General features: G+C 40.1%; 1 protein-coding gene across 6 annotated transcripts in view; it reads left to right on the top strand.

The window, feature by feature from the left end:
- Positions 1 to 27,962, top strand: part of cacna1aa (calcium channel, voltage-dependent, P/Q type, alpha 1A subunit, a) — a 117,848-nt gene that overhangs the window by 54,407 nt on the left and 35,479 nt on the right. For 4 of the 6 annotated variants that reach the window (XM_077212930.1, XM_077212927.1, XM_077212928.1 and 1 more), the window contains 8 exons: positions 9,227 to 9,359; positions 10,119 to 10,618; positions 11,575 to 11,918; positions 12,011 to 12,158; positions 12,599 to 12,728; positions 12,972 to 13,031; positions 15,001 to 15,107; positions 24,964 to 25,063. In XM_077212930.1, the coding sequence (XP_077069045.1) occupies positions 9,227 to 9,359; positions 10,119 to 10,618; positions 11,575 to 11,918; positions 12,011 to 12,158; positions 12,599 to 12,728; positions 12,972 to 13,031; positions 15,001 to 15,107; positions 24,964 to 25,063 (1,522 nt within the window). Of the gene's footprint in view, positions 1 to 8,606; positions 8,658 to 9,226; positions 9,360 to 10,118; positions 10,619 to 11,574; positions 11,919 to 12,010; positions 12,159 to 12,598; positions 12,729 to 12,971; positions 13,032 to 15,000; positions 15,108 to 24,963; positions 25,064 to 27,962 lie in introns of all 6 variants that reach the window. The other 2 variants (XM_077212926.1, XM_077212925.1) reach the window with 1 other exon arrangement.

Below are 27,962 nucleotides of genomic sequence, written 5' to 3'. Positions count from 1 at the left end.
AAGCACATGTAAAATCAGTCCAATGGAAGACCGCTACGTCATAGGTGACGTCATAGACTAGGAAACTATAAAGCAACCTTGAAATCAGACCGCGACAGCTTCTGCACCTTCAGCAAGCGATCTCTGTGATATCTGTCCTTGTCTATTTATTGTTCTCTGTCAAGCCCAATATATATACATATATCTATAATTATTATGGCGAGCAAGCAAGATTATAGATGGTGTGCTGTTCCCTGCCATTGTTATATTACGGGTGGGGACACACATCAGCTTTGTGTTGCTTGTTTGGGAGTGGAGCATGCCCAGTCTGTCCTAGAGGGGGCTGATTGTGAGCATTGTATGAGTCTATCTATAAAGACGCTCCGCTCTCGCCTTTCGTTCTTCGAGGAGGACGGTTCGGTTTGCGCTCCCCGGGGTGCGGGTCCCGCTGTTGCTGAGGCACAGCGTCGACTTTCATCTTGGGGTTCGGAGATGGATCTAGTAGCGGGGTTTGAGACGGGCCCTGCCCTTTCCCATCCCTTACCTGCTGGATTCGGTGTCTCTGCCCAGGAAGGAGCCCGCCCTGCGTTTCTCCTTCCCAGGCTGGGGCAACAATATTGCGGCTATCCAGTTCTGAGGAACTGGATGTCGTGGGTATGGGGGATTTTGAGTGTTCGCCAGCTCATACCACTGCTGATGAGGAGCTTATGGAGGTTTTATCTCGTGCTGTAGCTAAATTAAATATTGAGTGGTCAGCCGATGATGTTGATGTTGTATCTAGAAAAAGTCTGTTAGATGAACGTTATCTACCATCTAGATCACAACCTCCACGTCGGGAACTCCCGTTCTTTCCTGATCTCCACACTCAGGTGTCGAGATCGTGGACCAAACCGGCATCTTTCAGAGTACATAACCCTCAGACCAGTAATTATAGCAAAATTCAAGGTATTGAGCACTACGGTTATCTATCTATGCCTCGCGCGGAAGACACACTAGCGAGTTATCTTTCCCCCGAGTCACCTTCTTCTCCGACGTTACCCACCAAACCTTTAAAAAATACATCGTTATTGGTGGGTAAAGCATATTCGGCAGCAGGTCAGGCCGCGGCATGCTTACACACTATGTCAATTCTCCAAGCATACCAGGCTGACCTGGTATTATAAAGCCTGAGCAGCCTCGTCCATCTACGAGCTCCGCACACCGATCCCAGCAAAAAAAGAGCGTCGCCGCTCGGGCACCTCCTCAATCTGGGGTTCCTGAGTGGCGGTCGCAATCCAAGCCTGTTAGAGGTAGACAAGATCTGAGGACTGTTATCTCTAAGAGAGCATGGTCTAAGAAGAAGTCCTGACGCCGAGGCTGTCAGGCTTCTGAGGGTGGTCCCCTCCAGGGAGGAACGATTCCGAGGAACAGTCACTCCTTGGCACCCTCCGGGGGGCGACTCTCCGAAGAGAGCCACAGCGTTGCCACTTTCGGTTGTTCCCTGCCGGTTCGCCGCTTCAGCGCCGAAATGATTGTTCAATCAAATCCAGAGGCCAGTCTCGAGAGACTGGTTCCCTTATCGGAATTTCTTGCAGCATGGAAACTTCTGCCAAATATATCTCTATGGGTCCTGCACATAATAGAAAAGGGTTACAGAATTCAGTTCGGTTCTCGTCCGCCCAGATTTCAAGGGGTCCTCCCTACCATAGTGGACTCACAGCAGGCTCTGGTTATGGAGCAGGACTAAGCTTACCAATATTGCGTTCTTCCATTTGGCCTAGGTTTATCACCCCGCACCTTTACAATGCGTGGATGCAGCTCTGGCTCCGTTGAGAATCCAGGGCATCCGCGTATTAAATTACATCGACGATTGGTTGATTTTAGCTCAGTCAGAGCAGTTGGCAGTTCAGCATCGAGATGTTGTTCTGTCCCACATAAAGAGTTTGGGGTTGCGGCTCAACACCAAAAAGAGTGTGCTCCTCCCTGCTCAGAGGTCCACTTTTCTAGGTGTAATTTGAGATTCGACCACAATGCAGGCACGTTTGTCTCCTGCTCGTATTTCTGCAATCTCACAGCCACAAAGAATGTGAAATTAGGCCAGTCACTCACTGTAAAACAGTTTCAGAGACTGTTGGGTCTCATGGCAGCTGCGTCCAACGTAATTACTTTTGGCCTTCTGTACTTGAGACCCTGCAGTGGTGGCTCAGGACCAAGGGGTTTTCTCCGAGGGGAAATCCGTTCCGCAAGATCAAGGCAGCTATGCCTTGCGACGTGTCACGCTTTCGACGGATGCTTCCCTCACGGGATGGGGGGGCGGTCATGAGTGGTCGCTCGGCGCAAGGTCTTTGGCAGGACCATCAATGTTCCTGGCACATAAATCGTCTGGAGATGATGGCGGTATTTTGAGCTCTCAAATATTTCCTGCCAGACCTGAGAGGCCATTATGTGTTGGTCCACACAGAAAACACTTCGGTGGTCTCCTATATCAACCATCAGGGGGGTCTGAGGTCACGTCACCTTTGCAAATTGGCCCATCAATTTGTGATATGTGTCGGGTCCCCGCTATGATAACAATAACTTTCTCAAATGTTTACAGAACAAGCGGGAACCCAGTGTGCCTGTATCTTTTTCTATTGCTGTTCCATTACATGATAGAAAGTCTAAGGCCTTCAAAAGCCGTACAGCAAACCCATCTAATCTGGTGCCTATTACACGACATACCAAGATTGCTGTGGGGACAAAAAGTAAGACTGTTAAGTTAGCACTTTTAAACATCCGCTCACTTAAAAATAAATCACTTGTAGTCAACGACTTAATAACCACATACAACCTGGATTTTATGTTGCTAAATGAAACTTGGCTAGAAGAAAGTTGCAGTGCAACAGTCCTCAATGAAACAGCCCCTCCTAACTTTACTTTTATGAGTGTCTGCAGAGCTGTCAGAAGAGGCGGAGGTTTAGCTGCTCTTTATAAAGAAAGATGTCTATCAATGTAAGCAAATATAATTTGGGAATTACCCGTCTTTCGAATATCTGGGTATTGTGTTAAAAGGTGCTCCACGCATTTTACTTATCATTGTTTACAGGCCTCCAAAATACTCTCCAGCTTTTGCTGAGAACTTAACAGAACTGTTATCAACAATTTCCTCAGAGTTTGACTGCTTTGCCATTGCTGGAGATTTTAACATTCACATAGATAATGCAGAAAACAATATGGCAAAAGAAATCAAAACTGTTTTAAAAACTTTTGATCTGACTCAGCATGTACATGGAGCCACACATAATCGTGGACACACTCTAGATTTACTTATCAGTAAGGGTCTAAACATTTCATCAATTGTTATTAAGGATGTAGCACTGTCTGATCATTTTTGTATTTTCTTTGATATATTGATCTCTCCTGCCATTGAAGCTAGATCTGTGTCTGTCAAGAAGAGATGCTTAAATGAGAACACTAGTGAACTATTTATGAAGGCTATATCTTTAACACCAAGCATATCTGCTGACTCTGTTGATTTTCTCCTTGATTCTTTTAACTCAAAAGTTAAGAGTGTAATTGATGATATTGCTCCTGTGAAAGTCAGGAAGAAGAGTGGCAGACAAAAAGCACCTTGGAGAAACTCAACAGCAGTGCAAAATATGAAAAGACAATGCAGAAAAGCAGAGCGCATGTGGCGGAAGACAAAACTTGTAGTCCATTATAACATCTACAAAGACAGCATCCATGCTTTCAATAAGGAACTAAGCAAAGCTAGACAGACTTTTTTCTCGAATATTATAAACAGCAATATAAATAACACGCGCACTCTTTTTGCTACTGTAGAGAGACTGACAAACCCCCCAAGCCAGATTCCCAGTGAAATGCTCTCAGTGAGAAAGTGCAGTGAGTTTGCTTCTTTCTTCTCTGAGAAAATCAATAATATCAGAAAGGTGATCAGCTCATCCTTGAGTTGCGCTGGTGTCAGGCAGATCAGACAACAGCACGAGAAAGTAGCCACTATGTCTGATTTCGAAGAAATTGATGGCAAAATTTTGGAAGAAACCGTACAGCAACTAAAAACATCAACCTGCGCCCTTGATGCACTTCCCACATCTTTTTTCAAAAAAGTGTTACACAGCTTAGAAGTAGATCTCCTAGAAGTGGTAAATGCCTCACTTCTCTCTGGGAGTTTTCCGACCTCCCTGAAAACTGCTGTTGTCAAGCCCCTCCTGAAAAAGAGCAATCTGGAAAAGACCATATTAAACAACTATAGACCGATCTCAAATCTTCCTTTCATAGGCAAGATCATTGAAAAAGTTGTCTTCAATCAGCTGAACAAATTCTTAAGCTCGAATGGATACTTTGACCATTTTCAATCTGGTTTCCGACCGCACCACAGTACAGAGACCGCGCTCATAAAGATAATAAATGATATTCGCTTAAATACTGATACAGGCAAATTATCAGTGCTGGTACTACTCGACCTCAGTGCTGCATTTGACACTGTCGATCACAAAATACTTATTGACAGGCTGGAAAACTGGGTCGGGCTTTCAGGGATAGTCCTAAAATGGTTCAGGTCATACTTAGGAGGCAGAGGTTATTATGTGAGTATAGGAGACCATAAGTCTGAGTGGACATCCATGACATGCGGAGTCCCTCAAGGCTCAATTCTTGCGCCACTCCTATTCAACCTATACATGCTCCCAATGAGCCAAATAATGAGAAAGAACCAAATCGCTTACCATAGCTATGCAGACGACACACAGCTCTACTTATCCCTATCGCCTAACGATTACAGCCCCATTGACTCCCTTTGCCAATTCATTGATGAAGTAAACAATTGGATGTGCCAAAACTTTCTTCAGTTAAACAAAGACAAAACTGAAGTCATTGCGTTTGGAAACAAAGATGAAGTTCTCAAGGTGAACGCATACCTTCAGTCTAGGGGTCTAGACTAAAAATCAAGTCAGGAATCTGGGTGTGTCTCTAGAGTCAGACCTTAGTTTCAGTAGTCATGTCAAAGCAATAACTAAATCAGCATATTATCACCTGAAAAATATTGCAAGAATTAGATGCTTTGTTTCCAGTCAAGACTTAGAAAAACTTGTGCATGCTTTCATCACCAGTAGGGTGGATTATTGTAATGGACTTCTCACTGGCCTTCCCAAAAAGACCATAAGACAGTTGCAGCTCATACAGAACGCTGCTGCTAGGATTCTGAGCAGAACCAGAAAATATGAACACATCACACCAGTCCTCAGGTCTTTACACTGGCTGCCAGTTACATTTAGGATTGATTTTAAAGTATTATTACTGGTATATAAATCATTCAATGGCCTAGGACCTCAATACATTGCAGATATGCTCAGTGAATATAAACCCAACAGATCACTCAGATCATTAGGATCACATCGGCTAGAAATACCAAGGGTTCACTCTAAGCATGGCGAGTCTGCTTTTAGCTACTATGCTAGCCGCAGCTGGAACCAGCTTCCAGAAGAGATCAGATGTGCTCCTACAGTAGTCACATTCAAATCCAGACTCAAAACACATCTGTTTAGCTGTGCATTTACTGAATGAGCACAGTGCCACTGTTTGTCCGACTTTTTGCACTGTATTTTATTTTATGTTTTAATTATTCTGATTTCTGTATTTTATCTTTTATTCTAAACTGTTTTAATTATTCTGATTTCTTTTGATTATTTTAATTTCTTCTATGTAAAGCACTTTGAATTACCATTGTGTATGAAATGTGCTATATAAATAAACTTGCCTTGCCTTGCCTTGCCTTGCCTTGCCATCAGATCCTCCTATGGGCCCAGGGGAAGTTATTGTCGCTCAAGGCGGTATATATTCCGGGGCGTCAGAATGTGGGAGCAGATATTCTGTCGAGACAGGGGCTGAGGCCCGGGGAGTGGAGACTTCACCCCGAAGTGGTGGAGCTCCTGTGGGGAAAGTTCGGTCGTGCTCAGGTAGACCTTTTCGCATCATCAGATTCAACCCATTGTCCCATGTGGTTCTCTCTAACGCACCCAGCTCCTCTCCGTCTGGATGCGATGGTGCAGGTGTGGCCGAGGCTGCACCTGTACGCCTTTCCCCCGATATCCATGCTTCCGAGGGTTCTGGAGAGGGTTCGCCAGGAAGGGGCTCGTCTGCTACTAGTAGCCCCTTATTGGCCGACCCGAGTTTGGTTCTCGGACTTGGTGTCTCTTCTGGACTGCTCCCCCATGGAGATTCCTCTCAGGGCGGACCTCCTGTCCCAGGCCGGGGGCACGATATTTCACCCTCGGCCGGAGTTGTGGAAACTGTGGGCCTGGCCTCTGAGGGGGCCCAGCTCAGGGAAACCGGTCTCTCGACCGATGTTGTAGAAACCATTCTTCAATCCAGAGCTCCTTCCACGAGAAGGCTGTATGCATTAAAATGGAAACTTTTCACCACTTGGTGTGGTGAACGTCAGTTAGATCCTGTTAGCTGCCCTGTTGGTTCAGTTCTTGATTTTCTGCAAGACCGTTTCTCTGCCAGGTTATCTCCTTCTACCTTAAAGGTTTACGTGGCGGCTATATCGGCCTACCACACCCCTCTGGGAGGTAATTCTATTGGGAGAGATCCTTTAATTACTCACTTTCTCCGTGGTACACTGAGGTTGAGACCTGCAGTGCACTCTAGAGCACCGGCTTGGGACTTGGCCATTGTACTTGAGGGTCTGGCTTTGGCTCCCTTCGAGCCAATCGAGGAGGTTTCAGAAAAATTCCTCACTCTAAAAGCTTTATTTCTCCTTGCTATTTCATCTATCAAGAGAATTGGTGATTTACATGCTCTGTCGGTTGCTCCTTCATGTCTGGAATTTGCACCGGGTATGGTGAAGGCATTTCTCTACCCCAGACCGGGATATATTCCTAAGGTCCCACTAAATTTTGGGGGCCCAATAGTGCTGCAGGCCTTTTGTCCTCCACCCTTTAATACCCCAGATCAGGAACTGCTTGGCTTATGAAGCGGCCGGACAGCCTTCACCTATGGCTGTGCGGGCCCATTCTACTCGGAGTATGGTGGCCTCTATGGCCTTATTTCGGGTGTTTCCCTTCTTGACATTTGCAATGCGGCTGGATGGTCCTCTCCGCATACATTTGTCAGGTTTTATGACCTTGACCTCTCCACTCCTGGGACGAGGTTGCTTGCTTCTTAGTGTGCAGGACTTTCACACAGAACGGGCATTTGTGGCGTTGTGGGTATGGGGTTCCCACCGCGTCTCAAACGCAGCTCGAGTTCCCTTGAAAGGGAACGTCTCAGGTTACGTATGCAACCCTGGTTCCCTGATAGGGAACGAGACGCTGCGTTTGCCTGCCATACTTCCTGCATGCCCTGATCGACTTGCTTCAGGCCTTTCAGAAGCTGTCGCGGTCTGATTTCAGGGTTGCTTTATAGTTTCCTGGTCTATGACGTCACCTATGTCGTAGCGGGCTTCCATTGGACTGATTTTACACGTGCTTCACGACGTAATCACGCAGAGCGTTCCGCCCTACCGCGTCTCAAACGCAGTGTCTCGTTACCTATCAGGGAACCAGGGTTACATACGTAACCTGAGATGTCAATCATAGACCCAAAAAAAACCCACTTCAATCTAAGAATTTTTACTTGTTTTGTTTTCCATTCTTTTCATTTATATTGTTCTAATCCGAAACTGAAATCATATAGGATACAAACATATCAACATTACCGTTCAAAATATTGGGGTCGGTAAGATTAAAAAAAAAATAATAATAATTATAGTCTCTTATACTCCCCAAGGCTGCATTTTTTTTGATATTGTAAAATATTGTAAAAACAAATATATTGTAATATTGTGAAGTATCATTACAAATTAACTGTTTTCTATTTTAATACATTTTAAAATGTAATTTTATTCCTGTGATGCAAACCTGAATTTTCAGCATCATTACTCCAGTGTTCAGTTTCACATGATCCTTCAGAACTCATTCTGATATGATGATTTGCTGTTCAAGAAACATTTCTTTATATTATCAATATTGGAAACAGTTGTGCAATATTTTGGTGGAAACCATGATAGATTTTTACAGGACTCTTTGATAAATAGAAAGTTCAAAAGAACAGCATTTATTTTAAATGGAAATCATTTGTAACATTAATTTCTTTTGCAGACCCCAAACTTAAACCATAAGTCACAAAGACACACGTGTCCCCCCCCCCCCCCCCCCCCCCCCCAGGCCAAATTATTTGTACAAAAAAAAGAAAAAAAATGACATTGTGAAACCATGCTACAAATTCAGTTTAACTTTGTAACTGCATTTTGGAACATAGTAGCTGGACTCTAGCTATTTTTATTATTAGTTGGTCTATGTTGCAACTTTAAGGAAACATACTTTTTTTTTTTCCCTGTAATATTTGATGTCATACATCTATAATGTAATCCTTTGTCCTACAAGATCATCTGTGATCCTCTCACAGTTTTATACACACAACTTACATCCAAAGGCACAGACCGATTGAATATGATTCAGGTTTGTCCATGTGTGAATTTACCCAAGTATTTGTAAGGAAAAGAAGAGATAATCAGGAGAACATATGTGTATTAGTGAGGACAAGTGTGTGAATGAGGAAGACGAGCAAAGAGATGTTTTGTGTTTCACACATGCTGTTTTCCTCCTCAGCGTGACAGTAAACTCTGAGCGTCTTGATGCAACAGAACACTTTCTGGACTGGTATTTATTCATTTATACTCTTTCTGTTTTTTTTTAAACGCCTCTCTATTCGCTCCACACCTCCCAAACTTCTCCCATCAGCCTTTTCGACATGTGCATTTCCTCCTCGGTTCTCTGTGCTGCTCCCCGCTCTGTTCTACAGACCGCTGGGTGGGATGGGACGGGTTTGTCACTCATCGTCTCTTCTTCTCTCTTCATCCTGCTACTCATCATCGGCTGTTCTCCTCTTATCTCTTTTTCATTTTCTATTTCACATGCTTTGCTCCAAGGGTTGGGCGCCTGTGATGTCTTCACTCCCAGAATTATTATTGTTCTCTTATTTTGTGTGCGTGTGTGTGTGCACGTGCGTGCGTGCGTGCGTGCGTGCGTGTGTGTGTGTGTGTGTGTGTGTGTGTGTGTTCTGCTAGTGAGTTTGACCCAGGCGGTGCAATCATCCTCTTTAACAAATTGTAGCTTGTAGGTGGGCATTTCAGCCTGTGGTAACTGCAGCAACCTCACTTTTCCCTCTTGATGATTTCTAATCTCAGATCTACTATAAGTGTGTCTCTCTCTCTCTCTCTTTTCTGCAGCAAGGAGCAACAGAAGAACAACAAAGGTTGTAAGTCAGTATGGGAGCAGCGCACTAGTGAGTTGAGGCGACAGAACCTGGTGAACAGCAGAGAGGCTCTTTACAATGAGTTGGAACCTGAAGAACGTTGGAAGGTGAGAAGAAATGATAAAGAAAGAGATTGATATAAATATCAGTTAACAGCTGATTTATCAACATATTTATCGTATCGGTCGATATTGAATACTTAACTGTACTTTGCTCATATCCTCTATTTTTAATTTTAGATTACCTTTCTCATCATCTAACGCGTACTTGAAGTGTATATGTGAATAACACAAATAATTTAACACTGTTACATGTAATCTCTTAATGAATATCCATTTTTAATATTGTATATTCTAATGTTGTGGTGCCTAAATTCACTTTAGTATTTAAAATTATTGATTTGACTTTTTATTGTTTTATTTATTAGAAAGAAATTATATAAAATTCTAATATCGGCCATTTATCGGTTATTGAGCATAACATGAAAATAATTATCAGATTAGCATATTGGCAGGATTATTGATGTTGGTGCTTTTTAATATGATCCCTAATCATAGTATATACAATTTACCAGTTCACCACAAAAATAATTTTCTTATTCAGTATTTTTGTCTTGATTTCCAGTAAAAATATCTAAAAACCTTTAAGCAATCGATAAGCAAAATATTTTGCTTATAGATACAAATAAATACAAAATATATCATACGTTTTTTGATATTTTTTATTTTAATATTTGTTTAAAATATGTTAAATAAATACATAAATAATTATTCATATTTGTTTTCAGGGAAAAATGTCTTGAATTAAGAATATTTTTCTTATTCTTCTGGCAAATGTGGTTGCTGTGTTTTTAATCATGCCTTCAGGTCTCGTACTCCCGTCACATTCGTCCCGATATGAAGACTCACATGGACCGGCCATTGGTCGTGGACCCTCAGGAGAACCGCAATAACAATACCAACAAAAGCCGCCCGGGTGATGGCCAGCCCCAGCGTACTCATCAGCTCCTGCACAAACAGCCCAACTTCAACGAGGGGGAGAGTGGAGGTGGAGGATCTGGGCCCTGGCCAGCATTGGAAAGAGGGGACTCTACAGGATCTCGTCGGAGTCTATTGGGCTCAGAGAACCATGGGGAGGGTAGAGAGTCTCACCGCAGACATCAGCACGGCGAGCGCTGCAGCCAAGCCCGTCAACATCGTAAAGCCCCAGAGGAGGATGGAGAGGGTGGAGGGAGGAGACACAGGAATAAGGGCAGGGAAAGAGGACCTGAGTGTGAGCATATAGATGGAGGAGAGCGTAAACACAGACGTCATCGCCATGAGGGCGAGGGAAGGAAAGAGAGAGGGGTGCGACACCGAACCAGGAAGTGAGTTCCATAGAAATTAATCTCTGGTAAAAAAAATTGTACTATGCACTAGTTGGACGTGTTTGACAATCGACCCTTCGCAGGAAGTTTGATTGACAGGCGATCTGAACAATCATAATCCGCCTTCCGCCGAATCCGCCATTTTTGTCTGACAAAGCAGTCAGGAGAGTTAGTAGATTAACGTTGGAGGATTTAAACTTGAAAAACTGTGTGTACTGACGTTTTTCCGCGGTTAAAACAACATTCATTCTTATGTTCGTTCGTGTTTATTTGATGCTATAAATTAACTAAAAGGAAGAGATGATCGGTTCACGAGCAGCTTTAACTGAGGCTCTACAGCGATCTGTCAGACACATTAAAGAGCCACAAAACGGTATTAATTGTTTAGATTTCGTCAAAAATTACCAAATTTGAAAGGTGGGTGTGGCGAGCAGGACGAAGCCGAGGGCGGTGAGAGATCGGCACGACACAGCGGTCTCGTATCTCTCACGGAGGAGCGGAAGCCTAAAAGGAGGAGCGACAACCGTGAGAGAGAGGCCAGGCCTGGACTTGTGTTGTATTTGTTTTGTTATAAAATACAAAACAAAATACTGAGGAGGAGTTTTACTTTCTTAACCTGGACTTTACATCTCTGAAAAAACTCCAGTAACCACTAGCAAATCAGTTTATCATTATGGATTACGACTTATTCACAAAACTCTTTTTTTATTTGCCTGTAGCAGTTTTCGGCATTTTAAAGAGCTCATACAGGTGTTTGGATCACAGTCATGGAATTTTAATTTTACATTTAACTACATTCTTAAAAAATAATTAAAAATGTCTTTTGAACAGTAGAGTACATTTTATTATTATTTTATTTATAATTTGATAATTGTTCATTCTTAGCGAATTCCTCCCTCAGGTTCCTGAAGAGCATATCTTAAACTTGTACTAATCTTTCTGTCTTCTTTCATCAGGGATGGCCATGGAAGTGGCCCGACTCTCTCCACGACCCGTCCCATTCAGAAGACTCTGTCCAGGCAGGACAGTCAGTACAGTGAGGACCTGGACAATGCCATGAACAACAAACTTGCCACCCAGCCCCCTAGTAACTCCACCCCACATGATAGTCTCCTCAATCTGGCCAACAATGCCCACAGTGCCGGCCTGGCATATACTGGCACAGAGAGCAGCCTCATTCTAACCAATCCTTCCTCTACTACTGCTAATGTTGCTAGCACTGGACACCTAGCCATTAAACCTGACTACACTTCCGTGGACATCCCCCCGATGTTCCCCTCCAGTAATGCCATCCTACAGGGTTAGAGAAAGAGCTCAAGAGGATAATTTATCTTTTTCATTTGTTGAGTCATCTGTCTTACAGTGTTACTTCCTTTTGTCACATCTCCACAGTCAATAAAAATGCCAACACTGAGCCCCTGCCCAAGAAGGAACACACAAAGGGTGATGATGATGATGATGATGATGATAAGAAAGATGATGGGGGGCCTAAACCCATGCCACCCTTCTCCTCAATGTTCATTCTGTCTACCACCAACCCGTGAGTGCAGTCAATTTGGCAAAACTTACCAGTTAACTTTTAGTTGGCACTGTGACTGCAGTTAAAGTCAATGTGAATTCAAATTTAAATTCCTAATACATTAACAATTGTACTACCTGTCTCTAATCTGCTATTTAATGACCACTTTTCAAAGTTCAATCAATTCCAATGGATAAAAATAAATCCTGTCCCCTTTTTCCATAGTTGAATGTACGGTTTCTTTTTTAAATTCATCCAAATATGGAGGTACAATGGGTTGCAAACACTGTTTTGATGTCTTTAAACAAAACTGGTTAGAGTCACCTGGTTTCACCTTGTACTGTTTAAAAAAAAAAATGTTTTAATGAAATTAAATAAGCTTTCTATTGAAAACATTCTCCATGTTGATGTAGTTGTTGTTTTTGCTACTACCTGGTCTCTTTTATGAACATGTGTTTTAGATTTCGGAGGTTGTGCCACTATATCGTCACGCTCAGATATTTTGAGATGTGTATTCTGCTGGTCATTGCGATGAGCAGTATTGCCCTGGCCGCTGAAGACCCAGTCTGGCCCGAATCTCCCCGCAATAATGTGAGACAGTCCCACATCTCAACATCCTCTATTTATGTCTATGTAGTTCAGTCCACTTTTGTCTAGAGTAGTAGCCATCTCATCTATCTATCCGTCCATGCTTCTAATCATTACCAATACTATCCGTTCATACCTCCACCCTTTCATCTGTTTATTTATCATTCTTTACATCCATCTTTGCATAATTCTCATAAAAGAGTTTGCTTTTCCTGCTGACATTGTATTTCTCTTTTGTGCTTGCAGGTCCTGCGGTACTTTGACTATGTGTTCACGGGTGTGTTCACCTTTGAGATGCTCATTAAGGTACACATCTGTCCTACTGTCTGGGCTATGATGTTCTATGTCTCTCTTATATACACTATACTTATCTATATTATACTTAAAGGTGTAGCAAGCGATTTCTGAGAAACACTGTTAAAATCATCCCAAACAAACACACCACTCCCTTCACTGCTTAGTCCCCAAAATGCACAAACACGCAATGCAAGAGGGCATGTCTCTTCATCATAGCTGAAGCAAAGCAAAATAAAGATGATGAATGAATGACAAGGAAGAACCAAAAAATGAACATGGAGTACACAAGAGGATATACAAGTAAGAATCTGTTGTTAGTCGCCAGCAGCAAAACCGCTCCAGACAAACAATGACACCCAGAACTGTCCTGCTATAGCTAACATTACAAGCTAACATTACAAACAGCATATCTTGGTTCTGTAAAACATAGCAGAAATAAACACAACCTCTGAGTTCATTTTAATGCCTTCCGGTGCTGGAAAGCTTTTCTAATGTTCCCGCGGGTCCTAAAGCTCTTGCCTGATCATAACCCTTCCTTTTCCAGTGATATTCCTCTGAGCTTTTCTCTTTTCAGTTCAATCTCTCATCCAATCAGTTCGTTTTGTTCATGTTTAGGGGCGTGAAAATATAATGTCATTGTCCCTACAATAACAGACTGGCGTGCATCTAATAAATGATTCATCCAAGAACGTTGTGCAAGTTTACTGAAACAATGAAGCCGCGAACTTCACATACTTTTGAAAATCCAGCGATTAGTTGATCCTGGTAAGCACTCATTGTCACAGTTGTAAACACAACGGCTTGCTTCTTCCACGAGGGGTTTTTGACGTCACGGCATTTGTTTCCTGGCGGACCGTCAAAGAATGCAACACGCACTTCTCCCGAACAAAGAATGAAACACACAAGTCTCCCGGACATCCTGTAGAATTCAACCAATCAGATAACGACTTCAAAACTCCTAAGTGTGCCATATGCTTCCGAGGTTTAGCCAAGGGACCCTGTCTGAGGCTGAGACTATGTGTTGTGCTGCTCGGTCTGATCCACTTTCAACAGTTTCGCAAAAATGGCTTATTACAAATTTAATGGTGTGTTTATTGGTCTCCACGTTATCATTACTTGAAGTATTATAGGCTTCAAAATTATTTCAAGTCCATAGAGTTGCATAGAGTACCGATGATTAAACCTTGAAATGTCAAGAAATTTTAAAATAATTATTATATCGTGGAAATTTAATACAATACTTAAATATTTTTTTGTTTTAAAATGAAATACACATTGAACACATTTTGCTCTCAATTACATCACTCTATAGAATAATTGTTAAATCCTAAATCACGAATATCTGGAAAATCTTGGAAATTCATTGGCCAAATGGTCTGTGAATCCTGAATGTAATGGAATTTGAAAATATCCTAAATATACAATACCATTCCAGAGTTTGCAGTCAGTAAGATTTTTTTTAAAGAAATTAATACTTTTATTCAGCCAAGATGCATTGAATTTATCAAAAGTGAAAAAATAAACACATTTAAAATGTTGCAAAATATTTATTTTTTTAAAAAAAATGTTGTTCTGAAGTTTCTATTAATCAAATAATTCTGAAAAAATTTATCATGGTTTTCTCTAAAATATTAAGCTGTACAGCTGTTTTCAACATTGAAGATGATGATGATGATAATAATAATAATAATAATAATAATAATAAATGATTATTGAGCAGCAAATCAGCATATTAGAATGATTCCTGAAGGATCATGTGACAAGTTAAGCGTACATTTTAAAATACATTAAAATAGAAAACAGTCATTTTAAATAATAATAATATTTCACAACATCACTATTTTTATTGTATTTTCGATCTAATACATGCAGCCTCGGTGAGCACGAGAGACTTCTTTCGAAGGCATCGAAAAATCTAACCGACGCCAAAAATTTGAATGGTCATGTATTTAGAAAACATTTGCTCTCTGTGTTTCAGATGGTGGATTTAGGTCTTGTCCTGCATCAAGGCTCATATTTCCGTGACCTGTGGAACATCCTGGACTTTATAGTGGTTAGTGGTGCCCTGGTGGCGTTCGCCTTCACGTAAGTGTCATCAAGGCTCCAGCGCTCATGCCTCACTCTGCTCTCCTTCCCTGCTTGCTGCCTCGCCTCGTCCTTCCCCGTCTTGCTCCCTACAGGTCTAACACCTGTGCAGTTGACACAGGTCTCTGCCACCCTGGAGCGCCAGCCTGCTCCCCATACAGCCCAGCTCTCTCTCTCTCTCTCTCCTTATTTTCTTTCTCACCATTTCTCTGCCTTTCTCTCCTTTCCCAACTCAGTTCTGTGCATTTGGCATATCTTGACCCTCTCTTTCCCTCCCCTTATCCCTCCCCACATTTAGCCCCAGTTCTCCTTTTGGAGATTTCTCACTGCATCTCCCCACCCTGCCCCACCATGCACCACATTTGCGCAGTGCCTACCCAGTGGTGGCACTTGGGCCCATTTCCATGAGGGTGTTGACCCTGCCTGGGCACCTGTAACCCTTTAGTGCCCAGGACTCTCTTTGGAGCACCCAGCCACACTCACCTCAGGTATTTCTACTCCCCACCTTCTGTGCCACATACCTTGCTGGAACCAAGCATGCGGAAAACAGAAAAGAAGGAAGAGACGAGAGCAAGTGGAAAACATTCAAGGGACCATATGCTACACTTTTGTATCATTTATAAGTCCATTTTCAATTAATTATAATTAGTTAAAAATATTTAATATACTTTTTCATGACCATTTCTCACTCTAAATGGCCTTTCACTCCAATGAACGATTACTATAACTGTAACTATATAGTTTTAATAAGCATTCTAATTCTATGAGAATATTAAAGTTCACACCACAGCTATAACAATAGCACAGTGTAACGATATTGAAACCCCTTTAAGAAAGACATTTTTCCAGGTGATGAATGATAAAAACATTAACAGCCAATAAGAATTCATCTGACTTTATAGACTGCGAGCATTTAAAGCGACAGGTGACAAAACTTCAGAGCTCACTTATAATAAACATAAAATGATTGTCCCTAGGTTTGGATGCTAATATAATAGTAGTTTGTATTGTTTTCATTATTTGTGTGAACAGACCATAAAGCAGAATAAACATGCTTGTGTACCTCTTTAAATAAGACATATATGTAAGTGACCCCACTTATGATTGGCTGATCTGTTTACATGTGAAATTAGTTGTAATGCTTTTCCTTGGGTTGAGGGTTTGCAGTTGGAGGGTTTAACAATCCATGCTAAAATGAGCTGCTCAAACGATTAAGATCAGACTGAAATTATCAGGGATCTTGTTAAACAAACTACTATGAATAAAGCCATGAAAAAAGAGGGAGGGATTTATGTTTAGCGGTCAGGAAAGCCGACAAGAGAAAATAGGAATGATTGTGAATGACTGTTGTATCTGATCTCATTGGAAACATTCAGCTCGGCTACAGGTCTGAGAGAGTTCTTAAAATGATGGAAAGGTCAGAAAGGTGCATCTTTTACTATGAAACTGGAAAAAAAAAAAGCATGTGAATGGCTCTTTTCCAGGCTTAGTAAAGAGCATGTGACTGGATTCTGGGAATCGACATAGTCAGGTAATCTGAAATGCAAGCATGAATGGAAGAAATATTATGAACCTAGATCAATTGTTTTTTCTTCCTAAAATACCAGAATCTTACCAACGCTTGAAATGGTAATATTATATGGTCCTGTGTATGTGTTTGTGTACATCCTCCTGTCCCTGAACAACTGATGTTCTTTCCCACAACAATAGTCCATATGCAGTGCAGTTATAGACTGACTCGGGCCTTTAGGTGGATATACACACGACATGACACATGACATGTGAATGGCTGTGAGGTAGAAGTCAAGTCATCCTCATTTATATAGCGCTTTTAACAATGTAGATTGTTTCAAAGCAGCTTTACAGAGATAAACATATAATTTAACGTAACAGAGATTGGTTTGGTTTTATAGTGGTTCTTGAAAAATATTTTATTTATAAAGACCTGTTCACAGAAGTCTGACGCCACTATGTGTAAAAGTGTAAAATATTCGGAAGTCATTTTGCACAACAGATGTGTTGTCTGATGCCGAATTTCCCATGCTCATTGAATGTATTTCAATTCAATTCAGTTTCAGACTTGTGAAGTAGTTTATAGAGATGCATTGGTTTTTTAAATGTTTTTATCCCACATATTAATACTTGGTGTGGCCAAAATGTTATACAGTATACCATATGGCCTTTCTAGAACTCAAATTTGAGTTGTAACATTTTAGGATAAAATAAAAATAACATTGTTTGTGAGGACAAATTGAGCTTGCAATCTGCATTGATTGTGTTTCCCAGCATGACTTTCTTAAAGAAATCCCCTGAAATCCTTAAGCATCATGGTTCCCTTTCCCTTTGACTACCAATTCCACCCGACCCCACTTCCATTTGCACTCACATCTTTAGCTCCAGCATGAAATAAGTGTCTTATTAGGTTATTCATATAGAGGCATTTGGCTGTGCCTGCATTTCCCTTAGAAAAATACTGTACTCCTTCCTATCATTGCTAGATTCTCCCGGTTCTCTTTCTCTCCCTCCCTCTCTCTCTTTCTCTCTCTCCACACAGCGTAGAGCGCTCGGAACGGCAGGCGCTCTGGGGTGACTGGCGCTCCCTGGCTGAGAGAGTGGGAACAGTTCCCATATCTCTGCTATCTCTCACAGAGTCTGTTTTTAACATTTTACTCAATTTCAGGGAGTGACTCATATGTGTGTGTATACTGTATTTCTGTGCATGTTTATTTAGTATTTTGTGTACAGGATCCAAGATTAACACCTGTAGAGAACGCCAAATTTCAAATAAAAAGAGCCTTTTGCGAGTAAATGAAATTACATGTAACTTTCCTAGAAACGGGAAATCAGTGCATGGTTGAAATTGCCAAGGATTGAAAATAACAATGAAGAATTAATCTCGTGTTTTGCTCCTCAACTGGAGTGAATTCAAATATTAACATTGTATTTACGATTAACCAACCCAGGCTGGTATAAGTTAATTTTGGACCCTGTTTGTATATATGTATTTTTGTATTTGTATTTCAATTGTTTTAAGTGTTTACACTAGATTAGGTGTCCACATATAACCAAACTAAGAGGTCTGTCACTATTTTGTGATTCTCTGTATTCTCTATCTCATATAGATGTTCTTCCTGCTTCAAAAACCCCATTCTTTCCCTGTGCCTCTGTTTCTGTGTGTGTGTTCTGTGTCTTTGTTTGTGTCTTTGGCTCTGTCTGTCTCTGTCTTCCTGTCTCTGATCATCTCTCAACACCTACAGTGGAGGAGGCGGTGGGGAAGGAGAGGGGTAATGTCTCTTTCTTTCTCCCTTTCCCCCCTGTTTGCTCTAATTGCCTGTCCTTCTCATTACACGCCTGTCCTCTTCTTCTATAGACTGATCTGTCTGTCTGATTGTCCGTCCAAACGTCCTCTCACCACGTCCCTCACACATAGGACATATGCCAAGGGCAAGGTCATGTCATTCTTTAGCCAGCTGCAGTAACTCAATCTTACAGCTAATTAACTCTTGGTACAATATACAGTATGTGGACACCTAAACGTGTTAACATACGTGTTTGTGTCTATGTGTACGTGTGTGTCTCTTTATTTCTGGGTCGGACGTTCGAAGACGTCGTCTGAAATGTCAAACAAGTGTGTATGACTGATTTACAGCAAGTAAAATAGTCATGGAAACTTGACTCGTTCAATGAAATAAGTGCCTTTTTGATTGTGCAAATGAGACTTTAAAATTTATGTATTTTTATAGATTTATAGAATGTTTTTAAGTGCGAATAAATGTCATTGTGATTATTTTGTTTTTAAGTGCGAATAAATGTCATTGTGATTATTTTATTATTACTTTTATATTACATTATATTACTTTTACATGTAGTAATTTAAATCTTTTTTTATTAATTTATTTCAATTGTAATATATTTAACTTTTTATGTTATTTATACTTTTTTATATTTAAAGATTTTGTAGTTCGTAGACTCCATCAGATGACTGGACACAGGTGGTCCTTTCATGGAATGACTCACTTACAGACTAATACAACTAGATCTGGACATGATAAAAATCAGCAGATTAGACCGATGCACTTTACCGATGCACAGTAAAATTGTCACGCCCGTGTAAAGCAGTGAAACAAGACAACACAGAATGCATTAGGACCTCTTATGGTGGATCTTCTTTGCCCAGAAAGATAATACCATAATGGGATCACAGACAATCAAACTGCTCACCTCCTAGAAGGGCACTGTCCAATTGAGATGTGTATCAACATTTTGATGAATGCAAGATCCAATTAGGCAGTCTATTTATTGTGGCAAAAAGTCAGCTGAGAGAGAGACACTGCTGAACTACAGGCAGAACTGAAAAAAATGGTAAAACAGGGAAACAATTGACCATTTGCTTTTATTAGCAACAGAAATAAAAGACACCAATTTTTAAATACCGAAGTTAAATTATATATATTTGTGTTTGCATTTTTTTTACTCAAATTATTTTTGTAAATATTTGTATTATTATTAAAAAGAATAATCAGAATAATTCTTATGCCAAGTTTTAATTTTTACATTACGCTGTTCGTGTTTGCCATGCAACATGGCAATAATATATAGAATGTGTGATCACTGGTTTGTTTTTGCATATTACAATGGCTTTGAATGCAGCTCATTCAATCAGAAGTGAGAGTCGTAACTATCTTATTATATTGGTGTTGACGTTTTTCTTGGTGGACCACTTAGTATACATTATAAAGGTCTCTGCATAAATTTATCATTCCTACTTACTACACACCTTTCAACAGGTGTACTCTAGTTTTAGTTTCAGGGTTGATTGGCAAAAAGACACATTGGAATAGGACAGATGCACTGCATGGTCAAATATAGCATGTTTGAGTAAGTTAGTGGGACAGACAGTTCTAACTAAGGCCGTGTGTCCACCAAAGCGTTTTTAGTCGGCTGAAAACGCTGGACGCTCTGCTGAAAACGCCTAGCTGTGGGCGCTTGAGAGCGTTTTGGCAGCGCTGCGTTTTTTCAGTTGAGACGATTCGTTGCTATGATACAGAATATCAGCAGCACAGTTTACTTGTAACTGATTTCGCAGATAATTTTGTTTCATACTAAAAATGTATTTTTCATCCATTTTGTTCGGTTAGCTCTGCTGGTTGACGTCGTTGTACAGAAAGGATGTTGTGACAGTTGGTCGTGTGGTATTTGTCCCGCCCCTCCTCCACTGTGATTGGACGTCTGGGTAAAAAGTGACAGTGATGAGCGCAGCGTTTTACCCAAAGTTGAACATTTTTCAACTCTCGGCGACCAGTAAAAACGCCGGGCGCTCAGCGCTTCAGCGTGAAAAAAACGCCGAACGCTCAGCGCTTGAGCGTTAAATACTCGCTCAGCGCCTCGCTACGCTCATGGCGTTTAAAAAACGCGGCGCTCCCATTGAAAACAATTAGAATTTTACGCCAGGAGCGTGAAAAAACGCTTTGGTGGACACACGGCCTAAGTCCTCTTTAGTGATGAGATTGATCCAGATCATCTCTAGAGAATGAAAGAGATGAGTGGGACAACGTCTCTCCTGCCATATGGAGAGATGTTTGTTGAGAAGGTCAGTGTTTGTTTATGCCACACAGTTGCACACATGTGCAGCTTTAAGCCTGTTTTGACTAAACTTTATTAGCCTTGTGAACGGCTTAAGCTGACATGAGCTTGCTGGGAGTCTGTTTTTTGTTTTGCAAATGCAGTGTAATGCTGTGTAAGACAATTTCTCCTTTGTTATTTCTAAACAGTTTTTGCCACAGTTTTGCACATACAAGTAGCAGTCTATGATAGTTTGTGCATGTTGAGTAAATCTCTTTGAATCACATGCAGACTCCAGCAGAGCTTTGGGTCTCCATTGCCCTGCAGGTGAAGCGCTTATGGTCATTTGACTGTGCCATGTGACATACTGTTGTATGTGACAGTATGAGCTTTAAAGTACCGGTACTTGATCGTGAGATCATGATGAACAAGGAGGCATGGCAACTACATGCGATGAAGTCACATGCAGAATGGCACTGCATGTTTACAACTCTTCCCTTCAAATAGATTTAGATTTGTGTATGTTTGCTAGTCTCAGCCTCAGAGGGCATGCCCACAGACCACCCACAGTTTGTTCACTGACTGTCTGATCCATAATATACACAAAACAATTGCAATACCAGGCTGAAATCAGCAGTTCAAATCTGGTTGGCTTGATTTATGATACTTTCAGGAGTCATTCCGCACAGTATTCTTATCAGTTCACTGGGAAAAAAACTGTTTAAATGGTACCAAGTTAAGCACTTTTAAGGAAGAAATAATGAGTAGATTTGCAAAAGTTTAGCAGGTTAGTGATATTAAATCTTCTGTTTGAGATTTGTTTGACTTTGAACCAGAAGCACATTTTCCGCTTTGTTTTCTCGATTTTGTCTGTGAAATAAATAATACCTAGTATTACAAGCATTTTCCTTGGATTTTTTGCTCCATGCGAAAATATGAATTAATTTTTTTAAGTGGCAGACTATTATGGTGCAACAGTATCTTTCCCATTCATTTTTCTCATAGGAATACAAAAAAGTCATGAGCCAAACCAACCAGCTACAAGGTGAATCACAACAGGAACTGTTGAACAAAAAAAAAAAGTGAAATTATGCAAAAAAAGATACGAGACTGTGTTCTTAAAGGCTACTATTCCATAAAGTGTTTACAAATGAAATAATCAAACTGGAAACGACAGATAAATATAAACCTAGTGATTTAAAGATGTTTATTGTGTATATAGAAACTATATGTGTAGTTATTATTTAAGTAGTTTGAGAGAGTATGAAAGTGCTTCATGGGAGTAGGCGGCCACTAAAAGTTTATAAGTTATTGTTTAAAATCAATTCCCCTTGGAAAAAATAAATTGCATTTTTACATCTGGAACCTGACTGCTGCACAGCATTGTGGTCAAATTTATGCTCCCACTTTTATGTTAAGTGGCTTTAAGTACTATGTACTTACATTGAAATTAATAATTTGATACAATGGACTTATTGTGTACATACATGTTTTTACATTGTACTTACATATTTTGAAAATACCTGCATTTAATCACAGCTGTAATAAATTTATGTAATTACATTTGTAATTACACTGTTGACCCTTCCCTTACACCTTAATCCACTCTTAAAGCTACCCATACCACCACACCTGTCCTTAACCTTACCCGTATCACACCTCAATAGCAGCAAAAGTGTTTTACAATACAACATAAACACAATAAGTACATTGTCCTTAATTTTCGATGTAAGTACATATTACTTAAATCCACTTAATATAAAGTGGGACCAAATTTATTTTAAAAAACAAAACAAAACAGACTGTGGTTGGTCGGCTTACATGTCAGGCATGCAGTCACTTCCTGCCTGTGAGCGGTTCTTGGCCAGAATAAGCTGCAAAGAGGACCAGACGTTTTGCTGCAAGTCAAAAGTCTGGCTATATAAGACTAAATGTCCTTCTGGTGTAGCATATAGTTAAGAGATTTGTATGTTACATAAATGGTAAGTGAACACAGATTTATGGGTGTGTGGATTTGCACTAGTATAATAATTCACAAGCTTGCATCCTTATTTCTCTCTTTTTACTGTATGTGTCTCATATTAATGTATTTCTTCCTTCAAACTCCCTTTCTCCCCTGTGTCTTTGTGCGTATGTGTGTGTGATTCCTCTCTCATCTCTTCAACTGCTCACACCTACAGCGGAGGCAGCGGGTAATCTCTCTCTCTCTCTCTCTCTCTTTCTCTCTCTCTCTCTCTCTCTCTCTCTCTCTCTCTCTCTCTCTCTCTCTCTCTCTCTCTCTCTCTCTCTCTCTCTCTCTCTCTCTCTCTCTCTCTCTCTCTCTCTCTCTCTCTCTCTCTCTCTCTCTTCCTCCTTTTGCTCTTAATGCTTGTCCTGGCAATTACATAGCTTTCCTCTCTTTCTTTTTTTGGATTTGTCTCTATGTCTGTCTGAAAGTCACCCATCTCCTTCTATCGCTCTGTCACTGTTCCTGTGTTAACCACCCGTGGGCTATCATTCAGTCCACACAGTCCTGATAAGGGGGTTTGAGAGGTCCCTCACCTCTACACCCGTCACTCTAACAGCAATTCTCTGATGGACGCTTGTTTACGTTTGACAGTGTGTAACCACATCTGCTGAGAGAGCAGGATTCAGCACGGCACTGGAAATCTAGAGCACTGCCCTCTATACTTGACACTGAGACAGAAGAAGAGAAAGAGGACAGGGAAGACAATAAAGATACAAAATATATATAGAGACAAAAAAATACACATTTTATACAGTGAGGTCCAAAAGTGTTAGAGCAAAGCATTTAAACTTGGAAGTAACAAAGTTAGAGGATTTAGACAAGTTATAAACAAAGAAAAGTAACTTAAAATATTTTTGTTTGCTTTGTATGAAGAATAAGCCAAATTTAAGTTATGTTATATTATATTTGTTAATATTAGTTAATGCATTAGATAATTTGATATCATAAACAAAGTTGTTTACACCGTGCTGTCTATTTGGTAAACTATTTGGTGTGTTGATCTTTTTGATTATTTTTAGCACAAACGTATCATAAACTAACAATTAACTATTCTTTTACATCATTTACTAAACTATGTTCATGCGCTTATATATAGTACTACTGTTGAATAGTTTTTTATTTAAAAAAAAAATACTATTATTCAGAAAGGATCCTTTAAATTGCTCAAAAGTGACAGTAAAGACCTTTACATTGTTATAAATATTCATTATATGTATTTATAATAGTTTTTTTTACTTTCTATACATCAAAAAATCCTGAAAAAAAGTTCCACGGTTTCCACAGAAATATTAAGCAGCACATATTAGAATGATTTCTGAAAGATCATTTGATACTGAAGACTATAGTATTATATTAATTTTAAAAAAGTTTCACTTTTGGACCCTATTGTATGTGATGCAAGTTATCAAAAGCTTTTCTGTGATTATAAATTAGTTTGCAACCACTCATTTCCATAGTTTAGTCTTCAGTGTACAATTTTGGCATTTAGCTTGCTGGTCACTAGCCGCACATCTGCCATCCAACAGCTGTTTACACATCTGGTGGATTGCTGTGCTCGGGTACCACAATAGCGACTTGCAAACTGTGATAATATACGCCAGAAAGTCTTCATATCGACTATCTTCAGGGTGACACGGTTCTTCACACTACAGAGCCAGGACTGATATATAACGGACCAGCTCACTGTAGAAGCTGGAGGGACTGGATGTGTGTTTCTAGGTCCTTTTATATGTTTATTTTTTTGTGTTTGCCAATGGACATCCCCAAAAACAAGAAAGAAAGAGGTTTGGCTGGGCATTCCACAGTGGTGATGCCTGAGTCTGCTCCGTATGTTTCATGCTGTCATCATGGCAATGTAATGAAACCAGCCATTGTTCCTTGGGAAAAGAGGTACAGTGGTGGTTCATGGATGGTACAGTGGATATTACATCTACTGAGCTAGTATCCAGTACAGCATGAGCAACATCAGCGAGCGTGTCTTTGAGTATGTGATGACAGATTGACTGAGTGTATGTGTTTTAGTATTTGTCTTTCCTAAGTACTGTGAAATGGGCTTGATTGTCTGGCTACAACAGGCTACATTCTCAGTGAGGAGACACAGACGAGATTCCTGATTGGCTTAGAGTAAATGTCTGGATGTAGCAGGCATGTTTCATTGTTTTAACAGCCTGAGTTACTAACTCAGCCCTAAATTTTGTGTGCAAGACCAAATACCCATGTAGCCTAACGCCTTCTGCCATTTCACTTTCTAACTGTGTTTGTGTGGGTGTGTGTGTTAATTTGCAGAGGAAGCAGCAAAGGGAAAGACATCAGTACTATCAAGTCCCTGCGTGTGCTCCGAGTTCTGCGGCCTCTGAAAACCATCAAGCGTCTGCCCAAGCTGAAGGTACCTCTGTGTTTGGCTTTTTTTCCCTGTGTTGTGTCTAGATGTATATGTGTATGTATGTATGTGTGTGTGTGTGTGTGTGTATATATATATATATATATATATATATATATATATATATATACAGTATATATGGGAATCACATTATGAAATAAATAAACACCCCTAGATTTTTTTACGAGTAAAATATCTCTGAAGTATATTCCCATTAATATTTACCTTTTTTTAGGTACCTTTTTTCATAGGAACATGAAATTGTCTAGCTACGACTTCTTGTTTCATAAGAGTTTAAATATGAGGAAACACAAAGGCCAAATTCCCTTAATCATCCATCCCAATGAGTAAAACCAAAGAATATAGTTCTGATGTGCATTAAAAGATTGTTGAACATCACTAAATAGAAAGTACCTGTAAGAAAATAGCTAAAGAATTGAAATTCCCTATTTTGACCATCAGGCAATAATTAAGAAATTCCAATCAACTAAAGATGTTACGAATCTGCCAGGAAGAGGACGTGTGTCTATATTGTCTTAATGCACGGTGAGGAGGAAAGTTTGAGTGTCCAAAGACCCTCCAAGCATCACGGACGGAGAATTGCAAAGATTACTTGAGTCTTGGGGGTCAGAAAGCCTATAAAAAATATATCAAACAACCCCTACATCACCACATCACATGATTCAAGAAAAATCCTCCTCGCTCCTCCAAAAATAAACTCCAGCATATTCAGTTGTCAGACATGACTGGAACTTCAAAAGGGACCGGATTCTCTGGTCAGATGAAACAAAAAGGGCTTTTTGGCAGCAAACCCACCAGATGTGTTTGGTGGAAAGAGGGATAAAAAATACCCCATGTCTACGGTTAAACATACTGCTGGATCTATAATTGTGCACCTATTATATTATATGTTGCTGGAGGACCTGCACATCGTGTTCAGATACATGGTATTATGTATTCTAGCAAATACCAACAGAGCAAAACCTGACTGCCTTTGCTAGAAAATCTTAGAATGGGCCATGGTTTGATCTTCCATCTGGACAACGATCCAAAACAAACATCAAAATCAACACACAAATGGGTTACTGAGCACAAAATGAAGCTTCTGCCGTCACTGTCCCAGTCCCCTAAACTGAACCCTATAGAAAATGAGTGGGCTGAACTGAAGAGAAGAAGCACCAACGTGAAATTGTGAATCTGAAGAATCTGGAGAGATTCTGTATGGAGGAATGGTCTCTGATCTCTTGTCAGGTGTTCTCCAAACTCATCAGGCATTATAGTAGAAGACTCAGAGCTGTTATCTCGGAAAAAGGAGGTTGCAAAAAGTATTTAATAAGAGGGGGCAAATAATTGTTCCCTACGTGTTTTGGCGAAAAACATTTATTTTATAATGTGATTCCATATATATATACATATATATGTATGTATGTATGTATGTATGTGACAAAACAAAGTAAAATCTACTTGACTTTAAAATAAGTGATTTTAACTTGGCCAGAGTAATTTCTATTTAGTTGAAGTTTACTTTGCAATACTCCATTTCAGGTACATTTACTCAAACAGTATAACAATGAATTAAGCCATGCTTTTAAAGTGTATTCTTTACTTAGAACATCTCAGTAAATAATACAGTAGATATTGTGCAGACACCAAATCTACATAATAGAAGTAATGTAATACCCACCGAACACAGAGACCTCAATACTTGGTACACAATAACGGTAACATTCATTTAATCATTGTTGAGTCTGAATGTGTCATTTTGAGTAGAAAACTCCAGGTCTCACAAAACAGAAAGTTACATAACCTAACAACAAAAGCAGTGATAAAACAGTGTAAATACAACTGGAAAACATTGAAAAATGCAATGTTATTCATGCCCCAGTGCATGATGGAAACACCAGTACCAGAAAGTTGAGTAGGTTTTACTTAATTATATAACGTTGACATATACGCTTTCATTTCTACAAGCTTAAAGGTGGGGACAGGGACATTTGAAACAAGCTGTTTGGAAGTTAGTCGGACCGACACATGAACAAACAACAGCAAACGTGTGTAGCCAATCAGCATTAGGGGCATATAACGGTGGAGGAGAGAGAACAAGCAAGAGGGAGATTTAAAGAAAGACTGCAGTGCAGAAGTTGAGATGAGACACAACACAAAAGAGAAAAGCTCAGAAGAAATCACTGTAAAATGAAGGGATATTACTGGGCAAGAGCTTTAGGACCTGCTTTAATATTAGAAAAGCTATTAAAAATTAGACATTAGAAACGCTCCACACTTTTTTGTTCATTCGTTCATCATCTGCGCTTTATTGTTCGTGAAGCATAATTTTGTTTCCGCTTATGCTATGATACACAGACATCCACTCTTGGATTGCGTGCGTAACGGAGGCCAGCTAGTGAGAGTCGCGCTGACGACTGTTAGAGAATGCGGTGTTTAGTGTCATTGTTAGTGCTCTCGCCTCGCAGGGCAGTTAGGATTGGAGGGTGAGTTATGGAGGCGGAGCAATGAAGAGAGGGATGTGTTTGTTTGGGTTGATTTCAAATATCAACAATGTCCAACAGCGTTTTTGAAATATCGCTTACCCCACCTTTGAATTGAGTACTAATGTTGCTGCATTTTAGAAATGTATCTGTTTTTTGTTTTGTTTTCAGGTTACTGTAATTCTGCTTCTGGTTTTATGGTCATTTATTACCTTTATTGTATTGTATTTGTACATTTTGATTATGTTTTGTCATATCTCATAAGAGTTATGTTCTGCTATTAGGGTATATTTTAATATGCTCGATTATTATTATTATTGTTATTATTATTATTATTTCAGTTGACTGTAATTATGTTTTTGATTTTATGGATTATTTATTAGCTTTGCTAATGCTGTGTTGGTTTGTGTTTTGTCTCA

Source organism: Siphateles boraxobius, unplaced genomic scaffold (genome assembly GCF_051911475.1).
Source record: "Siphateles boraxobius isolate OS27281-9 unplaced genomic scaffold, OSU_SipBor_1 66, whole genome shotgun sequence".
Lineage (NCBI taxonomy): Eukaryota > Metazoa > Chordata > Actinopteri > Cypriniformes > Leuciscidae > Siphateles > Siphateles boraxobius.
Note: the sequence above shows the minus strand (reverse complement) of the source record. Positions and strands in the feature narration are given on the sequence as shown.